This window comes from Scophthalmus maximus, chromosome 15 (assembly GCF_022379125.1).
Source record: "Scophthalmus maximus strain ysfricsl-2021 chromosome 15, ASM2237912v1, whole genome shotgun sequence".
NCBI classification, from domain to species: domain Eukaryota; kingdom Metazoa; phylum Chordata; class Actinopteri; order Pleuronectiformes; family Scophthalmidae; genus Scophthalmus; species Scophthalmus maximus.
The window spans coordinates 17,788,683-17,815,818 of record NC_061529.1 but is presented as its reverse complement, the minus strand read 5'-3'; the positions used below and the strand labels follow the sequence as shown (position 1 = coordinate 17,815,818).

The window sequence follows — 27,136 nt, the reverse complement described above, 5'->3', positions numbered from 1 at the left end:
TTTTTTTTAATTTTGTCTGTTTATTTGTACTTTTACTTAGGTACAGTGTTTGAGTACTTCTTCCACCACTGCATTTTGGTCACATTTGCAGTCCTTGTTTGCAGTGTACCCACATATGTACAGTACAGAAAACTATCACTGCATTACTTTATTATAGAAGTAGTTTTTTTCCTATGAGGACATATGGACGTTGATTTGCAATGGACATTGGAGATAAGTCACACTGCATGAAAAAATGTATTGTCTTGTCTGTGTTTGAATCATACTGACTCTGATTCATGAAAAGTAGTTTAGTGCCTTAATTGTGTCCATGAGCTCTGTCACAGCTTCTGCTGCCGCAACTGTTGACTGTTGGGGGGCTGAACGCAACTGCTTTGCATTGTTTTCATTACTCTGACACGCACCTGTCCCTTTGATTTCACACGGCGTCTCTGGATGACATCTGTCTCTCCTCGGAAACCTCTGCTCTGCGGCTTTGTCAAAGCAGTAGTCTGACATTAACATATCACAGATGAAGGCTGCGGCTAGAAGCCTCCAGCATTATGTGATGGAGGAAAAAGTAATCCTGATTATGCTGTGAATGTGACATCAGAAGCTCATAGCAGGTCATGGAGATTAATAATATGCAAAACAAGGGAGATATATTACATAAGTTATTATATTGGTGCTTCCATCAATATGTGACACCCTGCGGTAGGGGTGGGTATTGGCAAGGACTTCACAATAAGATACGCATCAAGATACATGGGTCACAATACGATTATATCACGATACATTGCGATACGATGCATATTGCGATATTCCACATAGTTAACTGAAAGCAGCAGACAAATTGAGTCAAAACAATGTAATTCCTTTTCAATGTATTTCTCCATTCTTTTCTTTAATAGCACTCTTGCACTTTAACTGAAAGCACTCCAGTGGACACACTGACATTTAAAACAAGAAAATAAAGTGCATATGCACAGGTACTTAACACAATGAACTGAAATGTACAACATAGTGCATATTAAATATACAGATACTATATAATATTATCTATATATATATATAACCCTATACAAACAAAATTAATAGAACAAATAGTCAGTATGATGTAAACATAGAACATGTAGTCCAACCCTTGGATGGATACATTGCCTACTTTTTCAGATTTTTTGTTTAGGAAAAGAATCTGATCAAGATGGTCTGGGGAAAGTGTACTCCTCTGTGCTGCGATAATGTCCCCTGCAGCAGGAAAAACTCTTGCTGAAGAGACGCTAGTCCCCGGGATACACAGGTATCTCTTTGCAACGTGTGACAAGAGAGGATATTCGCTCTGATGATCTTTCCACCAGACCAGTGGATTGTTCACAAGCGGCAGGGGAGCTTCCTCCTTGTATCTTGCCATCTCCTCCTTTGCCTGGTCCTCTGCGGTTTTCAACTTCTTTGCAGCACCTACAGGAGGGGTGGACAACACAATAAATTAATATCAATAATCTCACAACAAAGTGTCATTCATAATTTTTTATACATTTTCAGTATTTCAATATACATTATTTATTTGCAGCATCAGTCACAGTGACTTGATGCAGCACCCTTTTATTACAGGGTACTAGGGAAGTTCAGTTTGTTCAAGCAGAACACAGTAGACTTGACATATTTGTTTTTGTTATCCAAGTCCATGCTCCCTGGTTTGTTTTTGAAACCGAAGTCCACCCACACATCGGCTTTATATTTTGAAGGCGCCGCTCTAATATTATCAGTCGACATGCTGCCTCCATTTCTCACTCTGCCAGAAATGGCACCCGGCAATTCGAGCCAACCAGCCGCACTGCGACACCTACAGCAGCGGAGGCTGTAATTCACAACCCGTTTATCGATTTTTTAGCACAGCCCTACCCTGTGGCCACACACTATTTTGCAGAGCCTAGCAAATTAGACCGATCATTTTTTATTTTTTTTGCCTTCGATAACCCCATACATCCTTGACAGTCATAATTATGCATTATTTGTGAACACTGGGCTGTTACCTGTGCTAACAGGTGTTGTTGGAGCCCAACTGTGTAGCTCGCAAAGCTCTCTCTCTCAAAAAAAAGGCATCAGTGTACAACAGTGAAATCATTTTCTTTAATGAGCATCAGCGGAACCCAGTTGACAACTCCATTGTCACCATGCAGTCCTTTTCTTCTCCGGGATAATGGTTTCAGACTGCGGCCTTATGATCCATCTCTTTGATAAAATCATATGGTTTTCGCCTTGAGAGACAAAACAGTGCTTGATCTCATTCTGAATTCCGGCAACACATGTCAAATAAAAACACATTACCTAGGGGAGCCTCCTAAGTGCTGTCAGAGGGCATTCTGGTGATGGTATTGCAGGCGCTGATGTTTGGCATCGCTGGTATTTCATCATCTGTTGCCAGACTGTGTCAGCTCACTGTATTAGCATGTCATTTACAGAGGCTGCAGCCAAAGCAATAATACAATACAATACAATAATAAACTACTGTACTTTACTCTCAGTTGGACTCAGATCCATGAAATATTCCTTCTTTTTTTGTACAGCAGAATTTTCAAAGAAATCGGTCGCAGGTCATTCCAATACGAAGCTCCATCTGACTGGAATAATCATCCTCTTTCTCTCAGATCCATTACCTCTCTCCGCTGCTTCAGGACTTTATTTTCTCATCTAAAAACAACTTGAAAATTTTGGACTCAATCAAATTTTATGATTATTAGAGCCCTTTCACACAAATATCAGTATTGTCATTTGTTAGCCGATATGCGCCGATACAAAAACTTTTTACATAGAAAAGTTTAATGTCTTAAATTCATGATCTTTATATCATATGTTGTATTTCTGTTTTGTTTTATTGATAGTTATTAATAATAAAGTTTATGGTTAAACCGTAAAATATCAAGATTCTACTACATTTTAGTCATAAGGGTTTGATAACTAATTTAGGGATCAATGCCATTTAAAAAACAAACAAAAACAAACAACAAAAAAAAAAGTATCTATATATATATATCTCGATATTCTAAAATGTTTACTCCACAATATCGGTATCAGCATCAGCTCCCAATTTTTATATAGATATATAAAGATTATCGTCCGATATATCATTATCGGAATTTTTTTTTACTCCATAAAGTCAACGTCGGCATCGACCCCAAAAATCCACTATTGATCAGTCTCTACTGATAATATCAGCCATTTCTATTTTCATGTTATAATTCATGCTTTTGTTTTACTTTAAAAAAAATTAACAATCAGTGGCAACAATCCAAGAGCGAGAAGTGAGTTTGCTGAGACTCTTATGCAGAGAAGAGGTTGCATTATTGGTGGCATGAAGTTTAATTTATTTTATTTTTTTGTTTTTATTGGGGGGGGGGGGGGGCGCAACTCTTGAGTTTGACAAGCTGCATCCTACAGGTGAACTAAATTCCTTGCTTGTTTACAGGACAAGGTTTATGCCAGGGGGAGAAAAAGAAATCCTGTTCAAACTAGGGCTGAACGATTTGGGGAAAATATCGAATTGCGATTTTTCTAACATATATTGTGATTGCGTTTTGATTTGCAATTATAATTAGCACACACGTTCTTGCACACACTGACAGAGAGCGAGATGTGTTGAAGGGGAGAGAACTCTATGTCTGTTAGCAGTCTGTCTCTTTAACGAGGGTAATAGTCGTGGTGTTTGTCACCTCACGGTGCCACGTTAGACATTTTCATACGGAGTAACAGTCTCAAACAACTCTCGTGTGGTTCTGTGTTCATCACTACTTTCACTGACTTGTTGGCCGTACACTCGTCATGTAGCCGCTGTGGTGCTGATACAGGTTGGTGGTGTTGCCCCGTGAAGTAGCAACGGTAGCACGGCATGTTCTGCTCAGCACCTGACGCTGCGCAGCATTGTCCTTTTTTAAAACCGACGTGGTGTTCCTCTTCGAGTCTAAAGTCTCTGCTGTATCAGTTTCCGACTGTTCTGTTGAGCTTGAGGCCATGTGCAGCAGGTTATAGCACAGCGTGAATGATGCTTCAGTTCTTGGAACTGAGTGCTCCCCTCGCTCGCGTATCACGTGAGCCGTGTAATCGCGTCCCTTGCGGTTAGAAAATCGCGTTTTATCATATCGCGATATTATCACAAATGCAATTAATGGTTCAGCCCTAGTTCCAACAATTCATGACAAATGTGGAAAAAGCCTCTTCTAAACAATCCCCACTTAAAGCTAACAAGTGTGGTAGGTTGCACATTAATGTGAACGCTTTAAGTCAGGTAACTGTGTTTAACCATGTCACCTTGGTCGCTAGTCGTTAAGCTTGACACCTGTTAATATAGATGAGACCTTTTATGAATTATTTCACCATACTTATGTTCAACGACTTTATAATTGTTAAAGTGGTTACCACTCTGGTTCTTCTTGGTAGATCGGAAGGAGAGCGTGTGTTTGAATGACTGTGCACATTCGCGGCTTCTTTTCTTTTTTTTTTTGCGGAGGGGCTAGGGGAATGACGTGTTTGGAATTCTGTGAAGGTCTTAATGAAAGTCGGAGTGCTTAGTGGACATGAGGCTTCCTCTGATGGAAATCAATGCAGTCTTTTGTAGCAGAGAGGGAGCAGCCAATTCCAAGGCCTCAGCTGCCTGATGCGGCGCTGGCAGACTCTGACGGGCGTTTAATGACGCGTCACTGGGCCGGACAGGTGATCAATTTATTTAGGCAGTAATGTATGTATCCCAGGGTAAATCTTTAATTAATGGCCAAAAAGAAGAGGACAGTTGTGATGCACAAGGCCAAGAAGTATGAAAGTCCAGCTGTGTAAAAGCTAACCTATTAATTATTTGCAAGTGCTTTATACTTTGTGTGAGCAACATGTTTGAAAACATTTCAGAATCCCTCTGATTTTAGTGAAGACTCCACCAGTTTCCCGATCTATCTAAACTACAGATCCGTGACCTGTACACTTTCTCTGCTTCCCCTTTGATGGGTAATTGGCTCCATTTTTGGATCATTGCACTGTCGTGGAATCAAGCCCACAAGCACTACATATATCATGTATAGTACCGTCCCCGCAAAAAGTGTTTGTTGCCCTCCCCTACCCTAAGAGCTGTTCTGTGCGTCTCTCCTTTGCGGTCTAGTGCCCCTTATTTTTAAGGATTTGAAACTCTATCCGTTTCAATCCATTAAGACAAAAGATGAGGAAAGGGACATTTGAGTGATTCAGAAGGATGCAGAGGACTGAGAGAGATGTACTGTATGTTCATGCATAGCCATGTTTAAGTGACAGGTTGAGTCAAGCATCATTGATAAATCCACTAGGCATTTGAAGGATTTCATAGAGTGGGTGGGACAGAGTGAGACTGTCCGCTGAGCTGAGTCCACTCAGTGTGTGTTTGTTATGCACACACTTACTAATGTCAAAATCTAAATGTTTTCCATGAGTACAGTTTGAATGACATTATTACAGCCCGATAATTATTGGCACAAAATGAAATATTAAAGCTGCAGAACACTTTAACTTTTGAGGGTTGCATGTTATCTGTTGGGATTTAGAATGGCCATGGTTTAAGAATGGTTTAATAAAACATGCACTTGTCTAATTTACTTCACTGTCATTCATTGACCTGCCAGTGAAGTAGTTTTCTGTTTTATGAAACTCTGCCAACAGAAATTTCATTAATCAACTGGTTCAACTGTGGAAATAATCTGTACCTTACTATATACCTCCTTATATGACATCCTGATTTGGGAAATCCTGCGATTCCCAAACTGAAGCACTTAGTTGTGCACATGGAGCATTTCAACAGCGATGTCCCTTTACTTAGCTTTACATGTAAACACAATATCCTTAGACTTTTTATGTCTGATATCAGCGTGGGGAAAAAAACTTTGCTCAGTCTTTTTTTTACGTCACAGTTATTACCACAGACAATCAAACATGACTACAGGGATGCATCAAATCATAACTTTTATTATTGATTAATGTTACAACATTTTTATCGATAAAATTATATATGTCAAAGAAAAGAATCATCCATACATTTATGAAGCCGGAAGCAGAAACTGTTTGTCATGTTTGAGCGATAAATCACTGAAACCATTGATTAATTGAATGTAAAAGTAATAGTACAGATTTTGTAATTGATTCATTGGCACTTCGTTTTTTTAGAAACCTAGTACTTGTCTTGGACACATGATTTTGTCTAGACCATCAAAAATAAAATTCAACCAAAATAAGAACATCTTTCTTTACATTTTAAAATATTTAGATTAATAGAAAATGAAATAATATATTAAAATATAAAATATATACAAGTTATTGTGGTTGACAATAGTATTAATGTCAGATTTAATAGTGTCTAACTGCCTTAACTCATCATTATATGCATGTAGCTGTAAGGCTGTGTGTTTCTGTGACGTGTAGTAATACAACTCTCGTGTAGTAATACAACGCTGACTCATTAGTGTAGTAAAGTAACAGATGTTCTCCTCTAACTATTACGGGGGCCCTCTGTTGTGTTGCCAGGCACACTAGTGCAGGATATTTAATAACGCCATCATGTTGTGAATCTTCCCTGGTGTCTCCTTCCAGTCAGACCTGTCCGACGTAGCGTCTCTGGGTGACAACTTGTGATCACTTTAACTGGCTCCTCTTTTAAATACAAGGATGGTTCTGCTCTGAGCTCTGTTCAGCTTTATCATCTCCTCACTCTGTCCTCAAGGGTGAGCTAATGCACCCATTAGAGACACATTTTGACAATATTTTTTATAAAGATAAATTGAGGTTTGGAACATAGATCATAGTGTTGTGTTGAGGATCAGCGCCTTTTGTGACAACAGTACCTGCACTACTACTGGCACAATCCCAGATATTCACATATGAAAAAAAAAATAAAACCATGCAAAAGAGAAAAAAGTTGGAAGTGTTAGCCATGCTACAAGATGCCTGCCTGCAACAGACATTCTTGACCTATTCATAGCGCACAAGGCAAAGTCACCTCATAGCAGGACATATTGCCAACCTGCCCCACAAACAGTGAGAAATACCACTCCTTTGAAAGCCACTCAGCCCGCCACCTTCTCCTTCCCCACTTGTCCGTCAGTCAGAAGGCTTGCCAACTCTTACAATAGCTGTTAGTCAGCCAACCAGTCAGCTCCGTCATTAGCCTGGCAGCATGTCCAGTTTCTAACCAGGCTCTCTGTATGGACCAGTCAACTCCTCATACACGGCACTGGTGTCCACGTTTGGAGAGAGAAGAGAATGGCCCTGACCAATGTTCTCCACTGAAAAGACTCCAGATGAGGACAAATTTCTTTACATTTTTTTGCCTGATTTCAAGGGCTCTGTCCTTCCAAGATCCATAGTCAAATTAAAAACACGTCTCATAGTTTGGCTCGGGGCAGAGCTAATCATTAGTTTAACATGTGCCAATCAATAATTTTCTCATGCTTCACTTGTACACATTATTCTTATCTTTCATTGCTTGGTACTTGTCTCTTGGTTTTGTGCTAAATCTCTTATGTTATCCTTTTTTTTTTATTCCTGCGATAAATCTGCACAGATTTGATATCACAGCATCCATTCACTTCACAGCAAAACACACATGATATTGTGCTTTGACCCTTCCTCCATTTTGTGAACATGTCACCTTGTTCTGAGCCAAACCGATAACTCAATTTGTTATTTTTCTTCTTCCTTTCATGTTGCATTTTGTTTAATACCCGAAGCAGACAGCCATTCTTTTGTAAAAGCTATAGGTTAAAAGCTTTTATATAGAACATTAAACATTTCACTGAAATTCTGGCTTTCGCACTTACTCTCATCTGGAGGCATCTCTGTTGATTTGGTATGTGTAGCAGGACTACAGCAATTTTTTGTAAGTGTCTTAAGCGTCAATAACATAGAGCCGAAAGCTTTCTGTCGTGCGAGTTGACATCTTATGCATATCGTCTCGTTCAGAGTATATGCCCATCTCAAGAGATGCGCAAAATGTGAAACGTTTGGGTGAACTGGTACAATGACTGAGATCATGTAGGGGACGGGGAGCATTTTATAGGTATTTGAAGAGACCAGTGAGGGAGATCAGATCTCGAGATATGGTTTTAGTATAAATGGTGCATGCAGCTTCTCTCTCTGCACTGTCTCTCTCTCAGTGTTTGACCAAGTGTGATCAAGTGTGACTCTAGTGATCACTCTCACTGGAGCTCTGATAAAAATGAAGGGAACCGAGTTTTACCCATTAGCCGTTGTTTTTGTGTTGTGCCCAAATGCCGACCCTGAATCTACTCCCTTCAAGCTGAAAGTGAGAACCATGCACTCACGAAGACGCGTTTGTGAAAAGAAATAAACAAGCCAAATGCCAAAACTCATTCCAACATTTGGGTGTCTGAAAAAGCAGGGTGCAATATTTCCAAATCCAGAAATGGAAGTTGAAGCAGGGTCGACAATCAATCTTCACTGCCTCTTAAAAACACAGCAATGGTGTAACGTCATTGCTCAGTCAGTCAGGGACACACTTTTATGTTTATAGGGCTGGCCTCCAGCCAAGAACAACGAGAGGAACGGAGCCATGAGATCCACTTCCCTTTCAAGTAATTCCCATCTCTAGTCAGCTCCTGCACGCACACACATAAAAACACACGCAGGCAGCAGAAAAAAAAAACGCGGAGAACAACATGACATTGCAAGAAAGGGTTTGAGTATTACTCTCTTTTTTTTTTTGCAGGGAGCTCACATAATCACAAAGAACCTAAGGGGAGAAATGGAAATTTAATAAATAATATAGGGAGACCTTTACAATCAAAATAGTATTATTTGAATAGAACAGGTGCTTGGTTGTTAATCATTTCTGCTTGAAACTGCATTTATTAATGGGGTCCTCATCAAGTTGTGATCTAAGTCCTTTGATATTGGCAATCTGCTGATATCCAATACTTATACATTATTTGGATTTTGATTAAAACTTTGCATCTGACACATTGAAAAATCACAGATGTGAGAGTTTTTTAATCTCACAAACCTAATTTTCATGATCTGGATATGAATGAAAGTTTGCGGAAGGTGCCGGGTCTGACTGTGATTTGATGCGATGCACTAGCAGAAAAGACATCTCACTCTGTTGGATTTGTTGGAACTGAAGAAACACCTGGTTCATTCGTGGCTGTGCAGAGGTGTTACAGAGCAGTGGCTCATCTCTCACCATTCATCTTATTATCATACACTTAACAAGTAATGACTCGCTCTGAGCTCAGCCAGCTGGACTCGTGATAGTCTCATTTCAGAGCTCATCATTTGTTCAGTGGAGTGACAGCAGCTTTTATTTTGTTTCTTTAAAATAATAGAGGTCGCTTGTGCTGAATTTTGGATTAAAAGTTTTTGACACAAGGGCTACTTAATACAAATTTGCCTTTTGAGACCGCTTCAGACTTTCTTACCCCACTGTATGTTAGCGTAGAGGCCTTCTTCTATCAAATTAAATAAATGCTAATACTCAGTTAAAATTTTGCAGTTTTCTAACATAATTAGACATGAATTAATGGAGAGGGCCCTTGAAAACAATAGAAACAAAAAATAATCATGCATCTCCTTTGGCCATAACTAAAACTTGCTTGGTACAGTAGTGAAAGGCAGTTAACGATCAGTCGCTCTTTAAGGCTCATTTGAAATGACTGAAGGATTTATGTAGGAGTCTCCGTCTCAAGCAGTGGTGTGTTACTATGTGACTAATTATACATGGACTAAGGACAAAGTGTGTGTGTGTGTGTGTGTGTGTGTGTGTGTGTGTGTGTGTGTGTGTGTGTGTGTGTGTGTGTGTGTGTGTGTGTGTGTGTGTGTGTGTGTGTGTGTGTGTGTGTGTGTGTGTGTGTGTGTGTGTGTGTGTGTGTGTGTGTGTGTGTGTGTGTGTGTGTGTGTGTGTGTGCGTGCGTGTGCGTGCGCCTCTTTTGTCAGACTTCTGTTTGATATTGTGATAATTAGTTTCCGAGTTTAGAAGGTGAGCAAGCAAGCATTTCATGTGGCCTCCCTGACTATTTACTCTGACTCAAGGTCTCTAGGTATTAATCTACCAAATCTTTAGAAGTCTATATTGTTTGTCTTCTGTCTTTAGCAATAAGGTAAAATAACACATTTTATAACTATTATTATTATATAACGGCAATAAGGGTTTTGGATTACCAAATAAATGGCACCACAGCTTGGAGGCCAAATCAGTGGCAGCCAGGCAAGGAGGAGTAATAATTATTTGATTTAATGTAATTTAACATTTTAATAATGGCTTTCCCTTCTCTTACCAAAATGTCCGTGTTACATACGCTGTGAAATTAACGTGTGCATTTTCTGTTTTTGCAGGTGAACCTTTGGCCGGCAGGACTACTGCTGGCAGTCCTCGAGGACACTGGAGCTTCTCCTGGGTGGCTGAAGATGACCTGAGCTTTCCCAACAACTCTGTGTCCATGTCAGGTGAGTTGGACATTGTCAGCTCTCCTCAGACGGATGGATGGGCCCACGCACCTCTGTCCTCCAAAGATCCTGTGCTTCCAATTGACAGTAGCAACTGGCATCAACTCTCCATCAGCACACATACATGTCTCTGTCTCACCTGGCCTCCACCATCAGACATGGAGTCTTCACAAAACTGGGTTTCTGTTGATCTAACCAATTACAAACATGTATTTAAAACTAAAGAAATTTATATAGGATAACGTTTTTGGCAGATTCAATATTAAAAGAAAAAAAATGGAGCTGGCCTTTGTACAGAAAGTGGTATCAGATTTTTGGACCCCACTATACTTAAACATCATGTTAAACAAAATGATATTGTTTAAAAATGGTAAAAACACAATTGTGAGGGTAATAGAAGGAACAAAGTTCATGCTGAGTCTTTGAAAGGTCTTGATTTTTATTAGCTTACCAATGATAAATGTGCATTATGTAGTTTTATTAAAAATGAATTATTTTGACAAAGTCATCCAAAGTTGTGGCAGGAGTGGAAAGTAACGACGAATTATTCAATTTTAGTCATGTTTTTCTCTTTGAATCATTTCAAATATTTCAAGCAAAAATAAATAATATGAGTGTTAACTGTTTAAAAAAAAACTTTTAATCATACATTCCTCCGAATCTTTGAAAAACACAAGAACAGATGTTGTTTATTTAATCAACCTTCAAAACTATCATGGAATCACTTTTATTTAATGTGACTGTACTGCACCTTTATAGCCTTTAAACATGTATCCTGTCTTTTACAATCATTGACAGCTAATGTGCAAAATATGCACTGTTAACAGATTTTAAGAGTAAAAGCCACATTCATGCTAAGAACATACAGTGGAGCCATATGTCACAGGTAGTGTACAATCCAAAACACTAGTGTAGGAGGTATATCAAATGTTTTGTAACTCATATTGTTCATCATTAATAAAAACACAGAATCTATTAGTCTTTAAAGAATGTGCTGGGAACTTCCTGTATTACACTGTAGTGTTGTGCACACAGAATTGGTAAAATATTAGTGATGAACTTAAAGACTTAACTTTTTCAATTCAATAAGTTTGACATTGTGATGTTTACATTGCCCTTATTCACAGGGATAATTATCTGTTTCAGTCTTTATCAGCCAAATTTTGCAAACCGAAATCAAGCTGGTATATTTAGAAATTGCGTTTCTTTACCTTAAATTGTCTGACTCATATATGCAAAACCAAGCTCCAAGTGGACCAACAAAAATTTGATGTAGAAGAGGCAGGGAGAGTAAAAGGGACACAAGAAACAGGACTTATGTTTTCAGTACAAGTCATTTTCCACATCAACATCACCAGGCTGAAATAAAGAACTACCTGTTGCGATATCTTTAAATGTCCATACTATATGAAGGATTTACAGATAAGAAGACCTGTGCACTGCAGCTTCAGTAGCAGCTTGTGACTAGATAGTAGAAGACAATTACTTACTGTACACTTCTTTACCTATATTGTAGTGGAGGAAAAATATGGAGAGAAAATAGTCTCAACAAGGTCACAAATGTGTATCACATGGTTTACAAGCGAAAGATGAGTTACAAATGCGTACAATAATTTGTGCGTAACTTTGGGTACTCACAAATGCGTGTTCAAATCCACAGAGCGACAGGGAGAGAAGCGGAGTTGGCTGCAGTAGTGAATGTGCGGTGGTGGTGACAGTCTGTCTTAATATAATAAATGCCGCAGCGCCTCAAGTTAAAAGAGAAGTGTCGGTGTGTCCTTTGTCTCGTTTATGAGGAGAGTAAGGGGGTTGGTCCCAGAGCAAAATGCTCTTCAGCCCTGGAGAAAGTGAAACTTATCCCCTGCTTCCCGACTACGCTGCACACCAAGCCGATCCTGACCGTGGTCCGCCTATTAGTGACCCCTGCAGTAGTGGATAGTGGTTCCAGCTCTCTACATCACAAACACAACATCTGTTATACCGGCATCTGCCTTTTGCCCTATAATCATTAATTGAATATGATTTATTTACCATATATCTATTATTACATTTATTTCATATTGTACTTGTTCTAATGGAGGGGAGACGACCTATTCTGTCTATTTCAAACAGTTTTCACCCACTTTGAAATTACGCATTCAGCGAAAGCCCAGATGTCCCAGTTTCCAACCAGCACTGAAACACAGCACACATTTGTGAATCTTTTCGGAGCTGCCTGCAGAAAAACCAGTAGAGGTTAGCGCTGACACGGCTGAGTGATGAGTGAGAAGAAAACAAATCTGAGTTGTAAAGCGATCTGAGGACCAGAGCCGTCATTATTGGAGCATCTGCATAAACCCAGAGCACTTTTGTGCATCCGTGTCACGTCACTGGGAGGCAACAGCTCCAGCATGACTCCCCCCCCCCCTCGTTTCTAACCTCTTGGAGGGTTGGAGGTCATCCTGTAAGTGATGATTCAAAGTCCCACCAGCACCAAACTGTCACCCAGCTGTTTTTGAAAGACATTCTTGACTGTGAATATCTGGGACCTTGCTTCAGCTGCCAGCGGCTGTTACAGCCTGCAATGGACCAAACTGTAATTGGCGTCAATTAAACAGATCACCCGGCCGTTTTTGAGTGAATCAATCCGTCACGCACACAGCCGACTACTTTTCTGTAATATTCCATTGGATGGGAGCTCTGACCTCTCATCTGTAGCATGTTAGCCAGCCAGATGATGAGCTTGTGCAGTAGTGAACTGAGTGTGATGTTGATGGAGCGGCATTCATCACATCTGGGTGGTAAAAGCAAGATGACTACAAATTCTCCAGGTGACTAATGGCACAGTTCAGGAAAGAAAATAAATAGGGATTAGCACTAATCTTGTGGAGTTTGTCAAAATGTTATATCCTATACATATGATTGTGGGTGTGTGCATATTTGTTAGAAGTATTTTTTTTGCTTCCCTTCTCATGAGGGTTTTTTTTAAAGGTGAGCTAGTGTTGCATTGTGTTACATAGGACACCTTCAGAGGACACAGGGAAAAAAGGATTGGAAGAGGACAGGTCAGAACAACATGGCATGGAGAACATGGCTTTGGGCTGCTGTGATAGATCTCAGCTGTCCCCACAGCATCTGCTGTCCGCTGGCATTTATTACCACCCATAAAAACCAAAACAGACTGACTGGCCACTTGCCACCAGCTGCCCCCTGTACTCTCCCTCCCTCCTGCCTCCCCTCTTCCCTTATGCGAACTTCCTTATTTGCATTTCAGTGCAGGTAAACTTGACTTTGTGTCACCAGTGTCTGACCTGTCTGACCTGAACTTTCTCCTGCCTCCTATATCTACATTGTCGTGTTCCCTTGGGGAGTAGCAGCTGGGCTGTTTAGTGAAACCTTCCCTGTATGCCATCTCCACATCATCTCACTCCAGACCTTTTTTCTCGTCGAGATGGATGGTCCTGGTTCAGCTGTGGCTGCCAGCTGTAACACACGCACTCAGATGATTGCTAGCCACTTGAGGAGTTACCGTGCTTTACAATAGAACATCTGCCTCACTCAGCTGGTAGTGCTGTTTTTGTGTAATGAGACACAGCATTGGAATAAAACATATTTACAAAGGCGGGGGTATAAAAGATGGAGCAGAGGTGCAGGTGCTTAAATATGGTATCCACCTACAGTCACATTATTTAGGCCATCCAACCCCATCAGTGTGAACATTTTTCCATTTGCAAAGGTCTTTGATATTGTGCAGGATTGCTTAAATCAAGGTCTTAAGTCAAGGTGAACATTTTGTGCATTCAATTTATATTCTCCAAACAGCAAGGTGTTCCTACTCTGGGGTAAACTGGAGATTATGTCTGGCAGCTACTTTAAATGTTTGGCAAATAAAAAAAGAAAAGAAAATACAAAATAATGAAATTAGCTGGAAAACATCTGCTCAGTATGGCTTGAATCTATTATGAAAAGTTGTTTAGACAAACAGCAAACAAACTTGCAGAGGGAAATGTTTTACAATAAAATAGTGCACAAGCTCTTTTTACAGGTGGGAACTCATTGCTGAATTCACTCTGTCACAGATGCTTTTCTAGTTGTACATGTGTTTATAGCTGCTCTGGATCGTGGGGCCAATTTAAAAAATGCTATTCAAACCAAGACAGCTGTTTTGGAAGGAAATTCAATTCAGACAATAACAGAATTTGCTGAGCGTATTACTGTGGCTGCTTACAGCGACTCAGGGTTGTTATTGACTGAAATGGTCGGAAAGTCACTCACTGTATTAATGATTTTGAACATACTGTAAGTCAAAAGGGATTTTTTGGTTTGACCTTTTCTGCAGCTCCTTCAATATGGTGAAGTCCTCAGAGGGTCTGTTGTGAAGAAGTTATCTTGACCCCCCCTGCCAGCATTTGACCTTTGTAGTATCAAAGAGTGGATGCTAAGGATAAAATGAAGGAGCAAGTTCACAAGGAACGGGTAGCCGGACATTTGACTTTGATCGCTTCGATCTCGAATCACCAAAAGTGCAATTGAGCTTAAAAAAGATGTTGATAAGCCCTCACTCCATCTACCTTATTTATTTATTGACATCGCTCTCATTTTTTCTGTCAACAAACAATGATTCGATGATGTTCAAAATCATCCTTTATCTCAAAACCTTGGAAGACTACACAGTATTGTGTGGCTAAAGGGTAACCCTAATGAATGGTATCAAGTCATTCGTATAGAGAAAAACAAGAAATGAAATAAGTTCTTTCTCCGGATTTCTTTCCTCAGCCACACAATCTTTGTTGTGTTTTTTGTTGTAGAAGATTTCTTTACAACACCTCTTGTACCCGCTGTTTGTCAACATTCACTTGCCACTCATCTATTCATCTGTATATATCTGAAAGGACAGCTGCTGCCTCCATTGAGAGGAAATGAATGGATATATAAACAAGCTCAGCTAGACACAAACTCATTGTCATCAGGAAATAAACATATTCATCATCCGAGATGAAGAGTTTCACGGGGTGATCTGTCGGCAGTGTTTACTCTCCATCCACAAAGAGATATACATCGTTAGATGTAATTTACCTGATGTCAAAACCGCTCCTTTGCCAATCCAGCATGTCTTTTTCTAAACATGTAATCAAATAGTTTTGCACTGCTGTGAATTGACTCGTCTATTTTTTTCACAAAATGAAGATACCTGCAGTTGGCTGGCATCTCAATGACCTTCAGCCAACAAGACACATCGCTCAATCTCAGCTCCATGATGAATCAGGTCAGGGTGGAAGTGTGGCGATAGGCTCATTAACCAATCACATGCCTTATGAACACTGTCTCAAATTATCTGCTTAATTACTTTATTGAATGAATTTCCTTTAATGCACCAAAGCACATTTATGGTGTGGGCCACCCGTTGTTTACAGTCATCTACTTCCTTCTCTTTGAATGTTTTGTGTAGATGAAATTGTGAGGGGGTCTGCAGACCCTATGGTGATTTGTGGCTTCATTCCATTGTATCCTGAGCAGAACCACAACCAGTGACCACCATTCCTTGGATATTAGTATTAGTATGTGTATGCCGTTCTCTCATGTGTTTCCTCCTTCAAGTGTTAAGCCTGGGAGCCTGAGGGTTCTGCGCAGTATCTTAGCTGTTCCAAGCACTGTGCTCTTCTGGACAGAGATGTCAGATGTTGTTCCTGGAAACTGCCCCCAAAGATTACAAGAACAGCATCCCCCAAACTGGGAACCACCCTCCCAGTTTGGGGGTTACAGCCCTGAGTGCTCCGATCACCACTGGCACCACTGTTGCCCTCACTTTCCACATGTTTTCTAGCCCCTCTTTCAGCCCATGGTATTTTTTGAGCTTATTGTGTTCCTTTTTCTTGATGTTACTGTCACTTGGGATTGCTACATCTATGAGAACTGCCTTGTCTGTTTGTTGACCATCATCATGATGGTTCAATATCACAATTTTTTTCAGTCTGGATTTGGAAGTTCCACAGGATATTAGCTTGGTCGTTCTCAACCATCTTTGGAGGTGTCTTCCATCTTGGCTATGGTGTCATGTATGCCGTACCTGCCTGCATCTTACATCTTGCTGTTATTTGTGCTGGGTGGTTTCAGGGGTGACTTTGCACAGCCTGAACTATAGGTCCTGTCTGATTTCGAGGCCCCGGCCTCTATTGATCTTGTGATCATCGCCTGCTCTTGTGCCTCTAGTCTGTATGGTCTTTGAAACTAACCTATTCTAGCCATTGGTAGGATCCAGCCACTTCTTCCATCCATCTTAACAAAGTTATCAAACTCATATATGCATATCATTTTGCATTATATCCATTTATAGCCCTATTATATTTGCAGCAATTGGTTCCCTTGTGCCAAAAAGTTTTCTATAACAGAAACAACATTTAAAAAAAAAGATCTTTAAGATATTGCAGTTTCATAGTGAGCATCTGGTTCAATTTCAAACAGTGTTTTCAGTAATAATTCTGTGCTTGAGGACAAAAATACAAAAATATTTAAACAAACATTTTACATCCGTTTGCCATGACCTGCTCCTAATTAATAGTGCTCTATCACAACTTTAGGGGGTTACCAATGATACCTTTTGATACTGACGAGAAAGAGAAAATTCTAACTGTAGGAATAATTACCTGTCATTTCTCTGATAGCTCTCTGAGTTGCTTTGATTAAATGTTGTGCAATGGCGTAATCAAAAGGTAAATGAACCCATTCTCTCTGGGTAACTATGATTTTATATTCAGGATATTATGGGTTTGAATAAAAATGTAAATGTAAATGAATGGGCCGTAAAACTAGCGTCCCTGGTCATTTTGCAAGCTATCAGTTTTTGATCACTTTGCACATGCAGAGGGTGGGTCACAGAGCCAGATCTTGCCCCCCACTGTTGTATCAAAGGCTCTATTTCATCCACATTTGGCAGCATACATAAGTGCTTACCTTGTATTTGAGGGGCCAAATGTGTTTCTGCAATTATGAATATTTCTATTGATATCCAAGCGTGTAAGAATGTGAGGAAAAAGCTCTGAAACTTGGCTATGTTGGTTCCCGTCAATATGAAAAATCAGCAAATGCATGGTATCAGTTGTTTAATCGTTGTTGAAAACTGCATGAATCACTTTGCATGTATATGTATACATACAATTCCTGGTGAATAGTTAAATCAATGATAACTTGAACTGAAAGTCAATGTGTTTGTTTGCATTTACTATATATGAGTCGGAACAATGCTGATCTCGGCTAAGTGCAACGATAAAGCATCATACAGATGAACAAACTGCATCATTCCACTCTGTCTACATCAACATTTATTGAGGGAAAGGACATTAGCTTTCCCTACAACCTTGAACTTCTCAATTTCTCCACATCTCATCAGCCCTCACAGTCCCCAGTGGCAATGATCTACAGGAATCAATGTTTTTTGCCAAATGAAAAGTTTTAAGCATGGAAACCATTACCCATACTGGCACTAAGTGGTTGGGAGCGACTGCTGCTAGGATTCTGCTAAAGGCAGCTGCCTCCTCAAGCGGACAGCCATGTAATTTAAGTACAGCCTAATGCAATCTTGAAGCCACCCCATTAGATAAAACTCCTTTTAAGCATTTAATAAGTTTAGGAACTTCCAAGTTTCATAATAAGTTTAAATACTGCGGCTTGAAAAATTCCTGTAGATTAACAAGATCTTTTTTTTAATGGAAACTGGATGTTTGTAAGGGGGCTAGTGAAAACAGTAGGCTACTGAAGATTAGAATATTGGACAGAAACTTTACAAATTCACAAAAACATCAAAATGATATTACCATGTTAACAAAAAGAACTGATGAAGACAGCTGATATTAATTACACTTAGTATAGATCACAATAAGTCATATAAAACAAAAACATTAAGAGATAGGGCAATATGAATTAGAGTCAAACTATCCAGCACCTCACCATGGACCCAACAAAGAGAGATGTTTGGGACTTAGGAGACTGATTGCAGTGCGACAATATAACCTATTTTTTTTACAATGTATGCGACAGATTTGCACCTTGACTTTAATTTGTGTAAAGTTCCCTTTCTGGTGTAAGTGCCGTTTTCTGCCATTTACAAGGTCCGTTCTCCTTTCCAGTGCAATTACAGCCAAAGCTCCTATAGCAGGCTGCTCTATTAAAAGTCAGCACTTCAAATCAACCTGTAAAACTGTGTTTATAACACTGAGGAGAACAAAATAAGAATGTGTTTGCAGCGAAGCTATTCCACGATGTCGTGAGATATTTAAAGCTGTCAGCAGTTTTAACATGCTTTCGACTGGCTATGACCAGCTGGGTTACAACATTCGAGTTTGCTTGTTGCATTTTACTTGGACAGAAGGTCAACCCAAACCATGTCTTCTGCAGACTTGTACAGACTTGAGGTGGTCTTGTATCATTAGTTTATTAGTGTATAATTAAAGAACAACCACAGCAGCCTTAAAATACATTGGTTCGTGCTCTCTGTGGCCTTATGTCTCTTATCCAAAGAAGAACAGCACAGTTAGCACAAAAATGGTTTAGGGGTTCAGCTAGCTTAACTTAGTAGAGTTAAGCTAGCTGAACTTACATTTTAATCAAAACTTTAATAAAAAGACAAAGTAAGTTAAAAAAAGCTATATGTATTAGCTTCTCATTTCTTGCAGACAAAATAGGGGAAATTTTCCAACAAATTATGGGTTTTCTCAGTTGTAGTGCTGACCTTCTATATCTCTGGCACTGCTTATCAAAACTATAAAATGATTAACACTGTTACATTGATGTGATGACATCAGCCTGTTAAAAATCAAAGTATTGCTTACACGCTTGACTATTGTTTTCTTGGTGACTATAATCAACCACTCTGGTCCTGGTTCTGACAACTTTATTTTTTGTATTGTAGAAAAGAAATAATGTAGAAGAAACTGGTAGATAGACATAGAAAGAGGAGTATACTCCCCCAGAGTCCAGTGTGAAAAGTCATTTGAAAGTAACCATGCCCACTTAACAGTGATTTACCTAGCCACAGGGATGTGTCTACATGACTACTGTCCACAGGGAGGGAGGGACAGATGGAGGCAAAGATGGAGACAGAGAGAGGATGAGTGGGAGGAGAGCTGAACCTTCATTTACTCCCTGAGCTAATTCTTGGGGATGGATTTTTAGTATTGCAGCAGCAATACCTTAACTATTATACCCAGCCCTATGCTTGCCTGCAGCTGTTTTTTTTTTTAACATGTACACTGCATTTGTGTAACCCTCTTCACCAGTAATAAAATGTGCATTATGCACCAACAGTTACTTAGTTGCTTTTTGGTCTGACATAATGCGATGTTCTGAAACTAAAAGATGGGCCATTAAATCTGTAAATACAAAATATCCTTCCTTCATGAACCTTACGCTCCCTTTTCTGTTTGGTCTTTAAAAGCTATGGCCAAATCCGAACTGAAACTGTACATTATATAAGGCAATATTAGATTTTCTAACTGGAAAACTAATATTTAGTCTGTAGTTAAAGCAGCAGCAGCTTGTTTGTTGAAACAATGGACTTTTAATCAAAAACAGTAAAACTGTTGCAGTAGCAGCAGCATTATACTTATTTAATTGAACACCTCTTTCCCCCTGGAGGTAGGCGTAATTAAAAGTTTCACTTTCAATAATCAGACTAAACAAGGTGTTTTGAAATGCTGCTCCTGTGGATTTATATATTTAATCATCTTTGCCTGGTATTTCATGCAAACATTTTGCTTCTGATATCAGTCTCCCAATGGATTTGGATAAATACGATTCTAGTAAAGTGTCCTTTAAGATTCCCTGTAGTTTGACTGTTTAGTAATTGCAGTATATTGGCCCCCGTCGAAGTACATGTCCCTTTTGTTCAGACTTTTTTTATTTGCTTATTGCTGAAAAGTTTATTCATTTATATTCATTCTTATTATGATCGTTGTGTAACTATTTTCAAAGTACTATCTCCAAGTAAATCCATGTAAACTTTAAACGCCTCTCATTTCACCAGATCACCAATGCCCTGGCGATAGCGGAACTTGTGACCAGCAGGTGGACGGCTTCCCAGAGTTTACATGGAGCATAGTGGCTGCCGGGGACCTGCGGGAAGAACGGAATGAGAAAACTGAAAAGAAGACGGGAAGTCCCCAGGGTTGGGAGGAAGGTAAGAACGAAGGTATCACGTTCCCCCGTGGTAGGGGGCCTTTCATTTTTCAACACACTTCTCCGGCTTTTCATTCTCTGCTCATGTTGAACTTTATAAAAGATGCATTTTTTATGTCATTGATATTTAGTAGTGGGAAGCTGCTTGGGTTAGGGCTAAATGGGCACTAACCACAATGATTAGCAGCATAATAAAACATTGTATACTGTTTTCTGAAATGCGATTAAAATATTGCATTTCACAAAGTTTTTCTGAGGTACAGAGCTGAATATAGTTTACACTGCTTGCATATGCTCCATATCCACCAGCATCACTCATTTTCATACCATGGAAGATGAGAAAACCGTTGCTGTCATCTTATCTCCTGAGGTGATGGTGAAATGGAGGGAAACAGAAGGGTCTATTTATTTCCTTAAATGTGTTTTTTCCACTATCATGAGCCACAAGTCCGAGACCAGATAGGTGGAGTGCTAGATGAAATTGGAATATATTGACTGGTAAGAGAAAGGAGTAAGTGTGAGTGGACTGTAGAAATGGTTGATGTCTGTCTTGTATTTCTAGTTCAAGTTGTAAATGAAGGCAAGAGGATGTGTGCATGCATGTGTGTTGGCTCTCTCCCTCTCTGACACACACACACACACACACACACACACACACACACACACACACACACACACAACTATAACAATAACAGTCTGTACCTCTGGTGCTTATTTTACTATTTTTGAAAAGACCATGTGGTGCAAACATCATTCACAAAAAGTGCATTAATGTATGTTGTTTTGAACTGTCTTTCTCTGGGTTTCTTGTTGAATGCACTTAATTGTTCCTTTATGCACTTTTTTTATTGAGCTTTGAATTAATTGCCTGGTTTGAATAATACTGTTTCGTTAAATTTAACTTGGTTGTGATTTCCCCCTTTTTCACATGCAAGTTTAATATTGTCCCAATCGAAACATTTATAAATATAATTTAAAAAAAATTTAAAGAATGTTTTAATACAGAGATAGGTTGCAGCGACTACTAAATCATCATACTGGTGTGATTGTGTGCATCAAATGGTTCAATTGTGCATGTATGAAGTGCTTTTGAGGAGATTTTAAAAAGATGGCAAAATATGTATCACTATGTAACAAAAATATATCGCAATAGGCCATATCGCCCAGTCCATACCCAAGTTAAAATGGCTGCAGTACAACCTGTCAGTAAATGTAATATTCTTTTTTTTTTTGTGCATGCATGGTGCACGATATTTCCAAAGACTGGTACAATACAAAAAATTGATGCAGAGATAAGGACAAAATGTTCACCCATTCCAACAACCAGGATTACTCTCCATGACAACACAAAATGATTAACTCAACTGGTTTGTCTGTCCTCCTAAAATTGTTATTATTTAGTCTATGGCCGCAGGATCATTTGTGTTTTCTTGCGCAAGTTACTCGAGTAAACACAGCCCGCAATGATTTGCCCGCTCTCTTTCAGACGTGAACATCAGTGACTTCCGGACAATGTCGATGCTAACTGGATCATTCAATATCGCATCATGCAAAAATTTGCTTCGCATTTGGTTTGCACCAAAAGATGCTAAATTAAATCCCAGAGAGATTTAATTACAAATGTACATGAATTGCACACATTTTAAAGAGATTATCTTTGATGCGATGGAATAAAAGGGGACATAGGGTTTTTGCTGCCTTCCCCTTCACCCTATTGCATAGTTATATTAACACATGTATATGTTCAAAAAAAGCTGATCATGATTGAAGGTAGGCAACGTGCAGTACAAAGGAAATATATGTGCATAATCATGTTCAAGCCCTCAATTAGCCACAATTCAGTTGGTGAGCTGCAGTCTCCACACGTTGCACTTGCAATTTAAAAGGGATGGAAATAAGCGATGAATACTTAAAGGCTATGATCTGCAAAACTGCTAGAGTTGTTTCCTACAGTACCTAACTCACCCACTGTAAGATGTTCAACTTTGAGACTTGTAAATGGAGAGTGTTTCTTTTATCCATAGTTGCAGGTATTTAGCTTTTAGTTGAGCAGCCACAAGCTGACGCATCACTGAGGTTACTGAGATCAAGCACAAGTCTTACTGCCCATTAATGAATAATTAATGTCCTTTTACACTATCAAGAATAAAGTATGGCAATACCACTGCTGGATCCAAGGTTCATTCCCTCGGTGGCTGTGTGCAATATTGAATTTTGCCTTATCCTGTAAGTCCTATTGGGCTTTGGCTGTGATTAATTGAAACTTTTTGTATTTCCTTTTTTGTTGCCTGGCTTACATGCACACATTGTCACTATCACGGTGTCCCTGGTCATCTCCGGTAGCAAGTGACTGCAGCACACAGTGAACACTGCTCCTACCTTGAGGCTGATTTGTGTGGGCAGTTAGTCACATTAGTGCTCTGGGTAAAGTAAGTCATAAGACTTACAGGTGAGGCATGAGATAATAGTGCCCTTGGCAAGGCAATTAACATATATGACAATGCTCAACGTTTAGATCAAAAAACATCAGTCCAGTAATCATGGATGTGTTTGATATTGTTGAGAGGGAGCAGTGGCTGTCTAACAAGTGGTAACATACAGCAGCAACTGTGTAGGATGGTAGAGCTCGAGGAATAAACATCCACTCAATCAAACCCTACAAACAGTATCACTATCTGTGAAACTAATCGAGTTGATTGAAAATGAGTCACTTCTGTCAAGTACATCCGAGGGAGATTTTGAATCAGGCCACAGTGAAAGAGGTGAAACAAAGTCACAAAATTATTTGGATGTATTTGGCCTCCAATTCCATGTCTGCCCCCAGTGTCTCCTGCCAAAGAAAGTGTGAATATGATTACGTATTGATTTCTCGCTAGCACACAGAATGGAGAAGCATGGGTTGCAGCTTGGAGCTGACTGGCAGGAGGAGATATCTAGTAGGACACTGTTTGCTGGAGCCGTTGATTTGTTTGTGATAGTGGCCCCGGGGATGTCCGTCATCTGCCAACTCGGGGAGTCATCTGGATTTCCTCAGCTGGGTTGAGTTTAATAGGACTAAGGATAAAAAGACAAAATGTAGAAGGAGCAGTAGCTCAGAGAAGTTCAAATTCGAATCCTATATTGGTTTTAATAAAGCAAATGCTCTCATGGCTTGTATTTCCATCTGGAGAGACATGTGAATGAAGAAATGTAGCTCTCGCATAAGTTCTGACAGGAAGACTACTCTCATGCTTGCTTCGGCTGTAATTTAATTCTCATTCATCCTGGCTCATACAATCATGCATGCGCACTGTCAGTTTCGTCATTGCTGCGATCAGCCGTTAGTCAGCTGGTCTCATCTATCCAATAGCCTTATCAACACACCTGCCTTGTTAGCCTATCATCTCGCTGCTGTCTGTTTAAATATGGTTTCCCTCCCTGCCTTATTCTCTCATGCTGCTGTTCTGCGTTCCCTCCTTCTCCCCATCACCGCCCAGTCCGTGCAGACTCATCAGATTCTTCAATCCATTGACTCAGTAAGTCATCAACCACCATCACCACCAGTGTCTGGACACCAATGGCCTAAGCTGCCGCTCAGGACCGATGCCCTCTGCTAGATATCTCCCCATGGACTCTAAGCGCCAAAGACTATCAATATTTTATCCTCACATATCATCCTGTTAAACCTGCAACAAATATAATTTCTTCATTCATTATTACTATTTCAAAGTAGAGGTCATCGTTCCTGAGCAGCAACAAAGTAGATCCTCCCCCCCATGGAGTCCAGACACGGGTGGTGATGGTGGTTGATAATCTGATGAGTTGATGGAAAGAAGAATCTGATGAGTCTGCACAGACTGGGCGGTGATGGGGAGGCTGAGGGGTGCGCAGAACAGCAGCATGAGGACTAAGGCAGGGAAAGAAACCATATATAAACAGACAGCAGCTAAATGATAGGCTAACGAGGCAGGTGTGTTGCAGTGCTATTGGATAGATGAGACCAGCTGACGAACAGCTGATCGCTGTAATGACGGCAAGAAACCGAGAGTGCGCATGCATGATTGGATGACAGCCAGGATGAATGAGAATTAAACTACAACCAAAACAAGCATGAGAGTCGTCTTCTTGACTGAACTTACGCTAGAGCTACATTTGTAAAATGATTATTCTTGGTTGTAGTTGAATAGTATTTGAATATGATGATGTATAATGATAGAATTAGATTTGCCCTGCTCTAGTTTTACAGAACTTCTGCCATGCCACAGTAAGACATGCGCACACACTCCAATCACACAACTCTGACTGATACCATCTCAATGACTCAACCCATAGAGCGAAAGAACTGCTTTCTCAGCCTGCTTGCTTTTTGTTTTTTGTGCTTGTAAAGAGAGGGAAGAAGGGAGCAAGCAAGAGTGCTGCAATCCATAAACAGCTGTTTCTGCAAACATCCTTCAGCTCGCAGACGGGTGCTGAAGGGGCAGATCCTCCGACACTGGTGCAGAGCACCACTTTATTAGGCCTCTTTTTATAGAATTAGCACACTGTTGATGATCAGACTAAGACTAAGCAATACCATGGGGTAAAGCTGCAGCTTGTGGGCACTTGAACATCACTGCCCACAAACTTGGCAGTGCCTTTCTCCCAGTGCCTCAATGAGGCCCTGTGGGAAAACCCTCCTGAGCCCTTTCATGAGGACAAAGGGGCCTGGGTCAACCCCCTCCTTGCACAGTCCAGAATATATAACTTGGTGAAGAACACTGAAGGTGATCCCTATTTATTGGAAGCTCCACACAAAGTTTCTCAAAGTGTGATTTAAAATGAGCCAGAAAGAATGTATAGTGACTGTATATGTTTTGACCTCTACCCAGTGAGATTGGATCTGAACAGATCAATGGTCCACTTGCCACACAGACAGGAAAGGCATCCGATGCCTTTTTCTGCACCCAGAACCTTTCTTATCTCAGTAAAACATTATGAACCATTACCTTGGATGACAGACAAATTGTACTACTTATCTGTTTGGGGGCTGAACATAATAGTGCTTTGGGTTTAGCCCCTCCATTAGCAATCTGACCTGCTGAGCATGGTAAAATACAGGATAAGGGAAAATGGCTCCCCCTTATAAATTTGACAGTTTTTTAACAAAGGAAAAACAAACCTGGCCCACCTAGACCACAGATTGAACCATTGTGGACAACGGTGCTTGTTAGACACTGAAACTTTTGACCCATGACCTTTTGTCCATAACAAATCTTATGTCCATGTATATCTCCACCCTGCAAATAAAGGGTATGCCAATATTTTTTTTATTTGTGTGCAATATCATATAAAACCATATCAAATTATATTTGGTCAAAAGAAATCCATGACAGGTACTGTCACTTCTTATATAATGGCAGACTCTCTGCAATCCAGTCCATTGTAGAATAAATGGTGAAATACTTTAAAACAAATGCGGTGATGTAACATAGACAAAGTCCCGGACATCCTGAAGCTCGCCTAGGGGCTGTGCACCCAGCATTTGATTATAAAATGTTTTGATTTATTCCCCTATTGAAAGTTGTGAAGGTGGAAACTGCGGTAACATGTTGCTGACTGAAGTGGTAAAATGTAAGATGCTCTTCAGTAGTTGCCAAAAAACGACTCTATAGTAAACCTTTGCAGGCAGTTGGAGTACATGAAATGATGTTTCTCAAACGGACTGTTTTGGATGAACGAGCTGTACCTGAAGCCAATAACCATATGAAGAAATCAGCTCGTCATTGAATTAAAAAGAAGCAGTTTGAACCAAACATTCAGAGACTTGTTTCCTTAATTTCAATTCCAAGTTAAATACAAACTTCTGACATTTTAAAGGTATTTGTAATATTAAAAATTCAGGAGTGTACGGGCGGCTGTGGCTCAGGAGATAGAGAGGGTTGTCCGGTAACCAGAAAGTCAGCATGCCAAAGTGTCCTTGGGCCAGGCACTTGACCCTAAATTGCCTCTGACGGCTCTTCTGGCAGTGTATGTATATTCTAATGTATTTTATACAATTATGAGAAGTGTATTGGATCATTATGAATATGTATTTGGACAAATTCGACTATGGCATGCTGTCACAATCTTGGTTTCCTACTGTCTATTTTAATAACTCGGTTCAAAGCAAGCTGCGACTGTTTGATGATGTTTGAATCCTGATGTTCTATTGATTATGCTGCTATCTGCACCTTAAAATATTAAACCCAATAGTAGAAAATTGATGTATTGATATTTTTTAATGTCACTGACACATCTATTTTTATCAGAACATTTTAACCCTAAAATGTACATCCCTAATATGTATATGTTGATATGATGTAATGAACTCCCACTTTTTCAAACCTAATTTTCAGAAATACATATAACCATATACACGGGCCAGTATGATATTCTTTCTCTCCAGAGCAGGAGAAAAATTACAACCATCTTTTTCCATCTATGTCGTGGGCGCAGTGCAAAGATGCTGCAGTCTTATGGTGTTAAGGAAACCCTGGTGGTGGGAAGTCAGTAAGTCATTATAAGATTAGAAGGAGATAATGGACTA

At 39.8% G+C, this 27,136-nt stretch overlaps 1 protein-coding gene across 4 annotated transcripts in view; it reads left to right on the top strand.

Annotated features, from left to right (window-relative positions):
- Nucleotides 1–27,136, top strand: part of alk (ALK receptor tyrosine kinase) — a 314,269-nt gene that overhangs the window by 127,843 nt on the left and 159,290 nt on the right. For 3 of the 4 annotated variants that reach the window (XM_035610012.2, XM_035610015.2, XM_035610014.2), the window contains exons 2-3: nucleotides 10,333–10,443; nucleotides 20,441–20,605. In XM_035610012.2, coding sequence (XP_035465905.2) covers nucleotides 10,333–10,443; nucleotides 20,441–20,605 — 276 coding nt within the window. The remainder of the gene's footprint in view (nucleotides 1–10,332; nucleotides 10,444–20,440; nucleotides 20,606–27,136) is intronic. The other variant, XM_035610013.2, reaches the window with a different exon arrangement.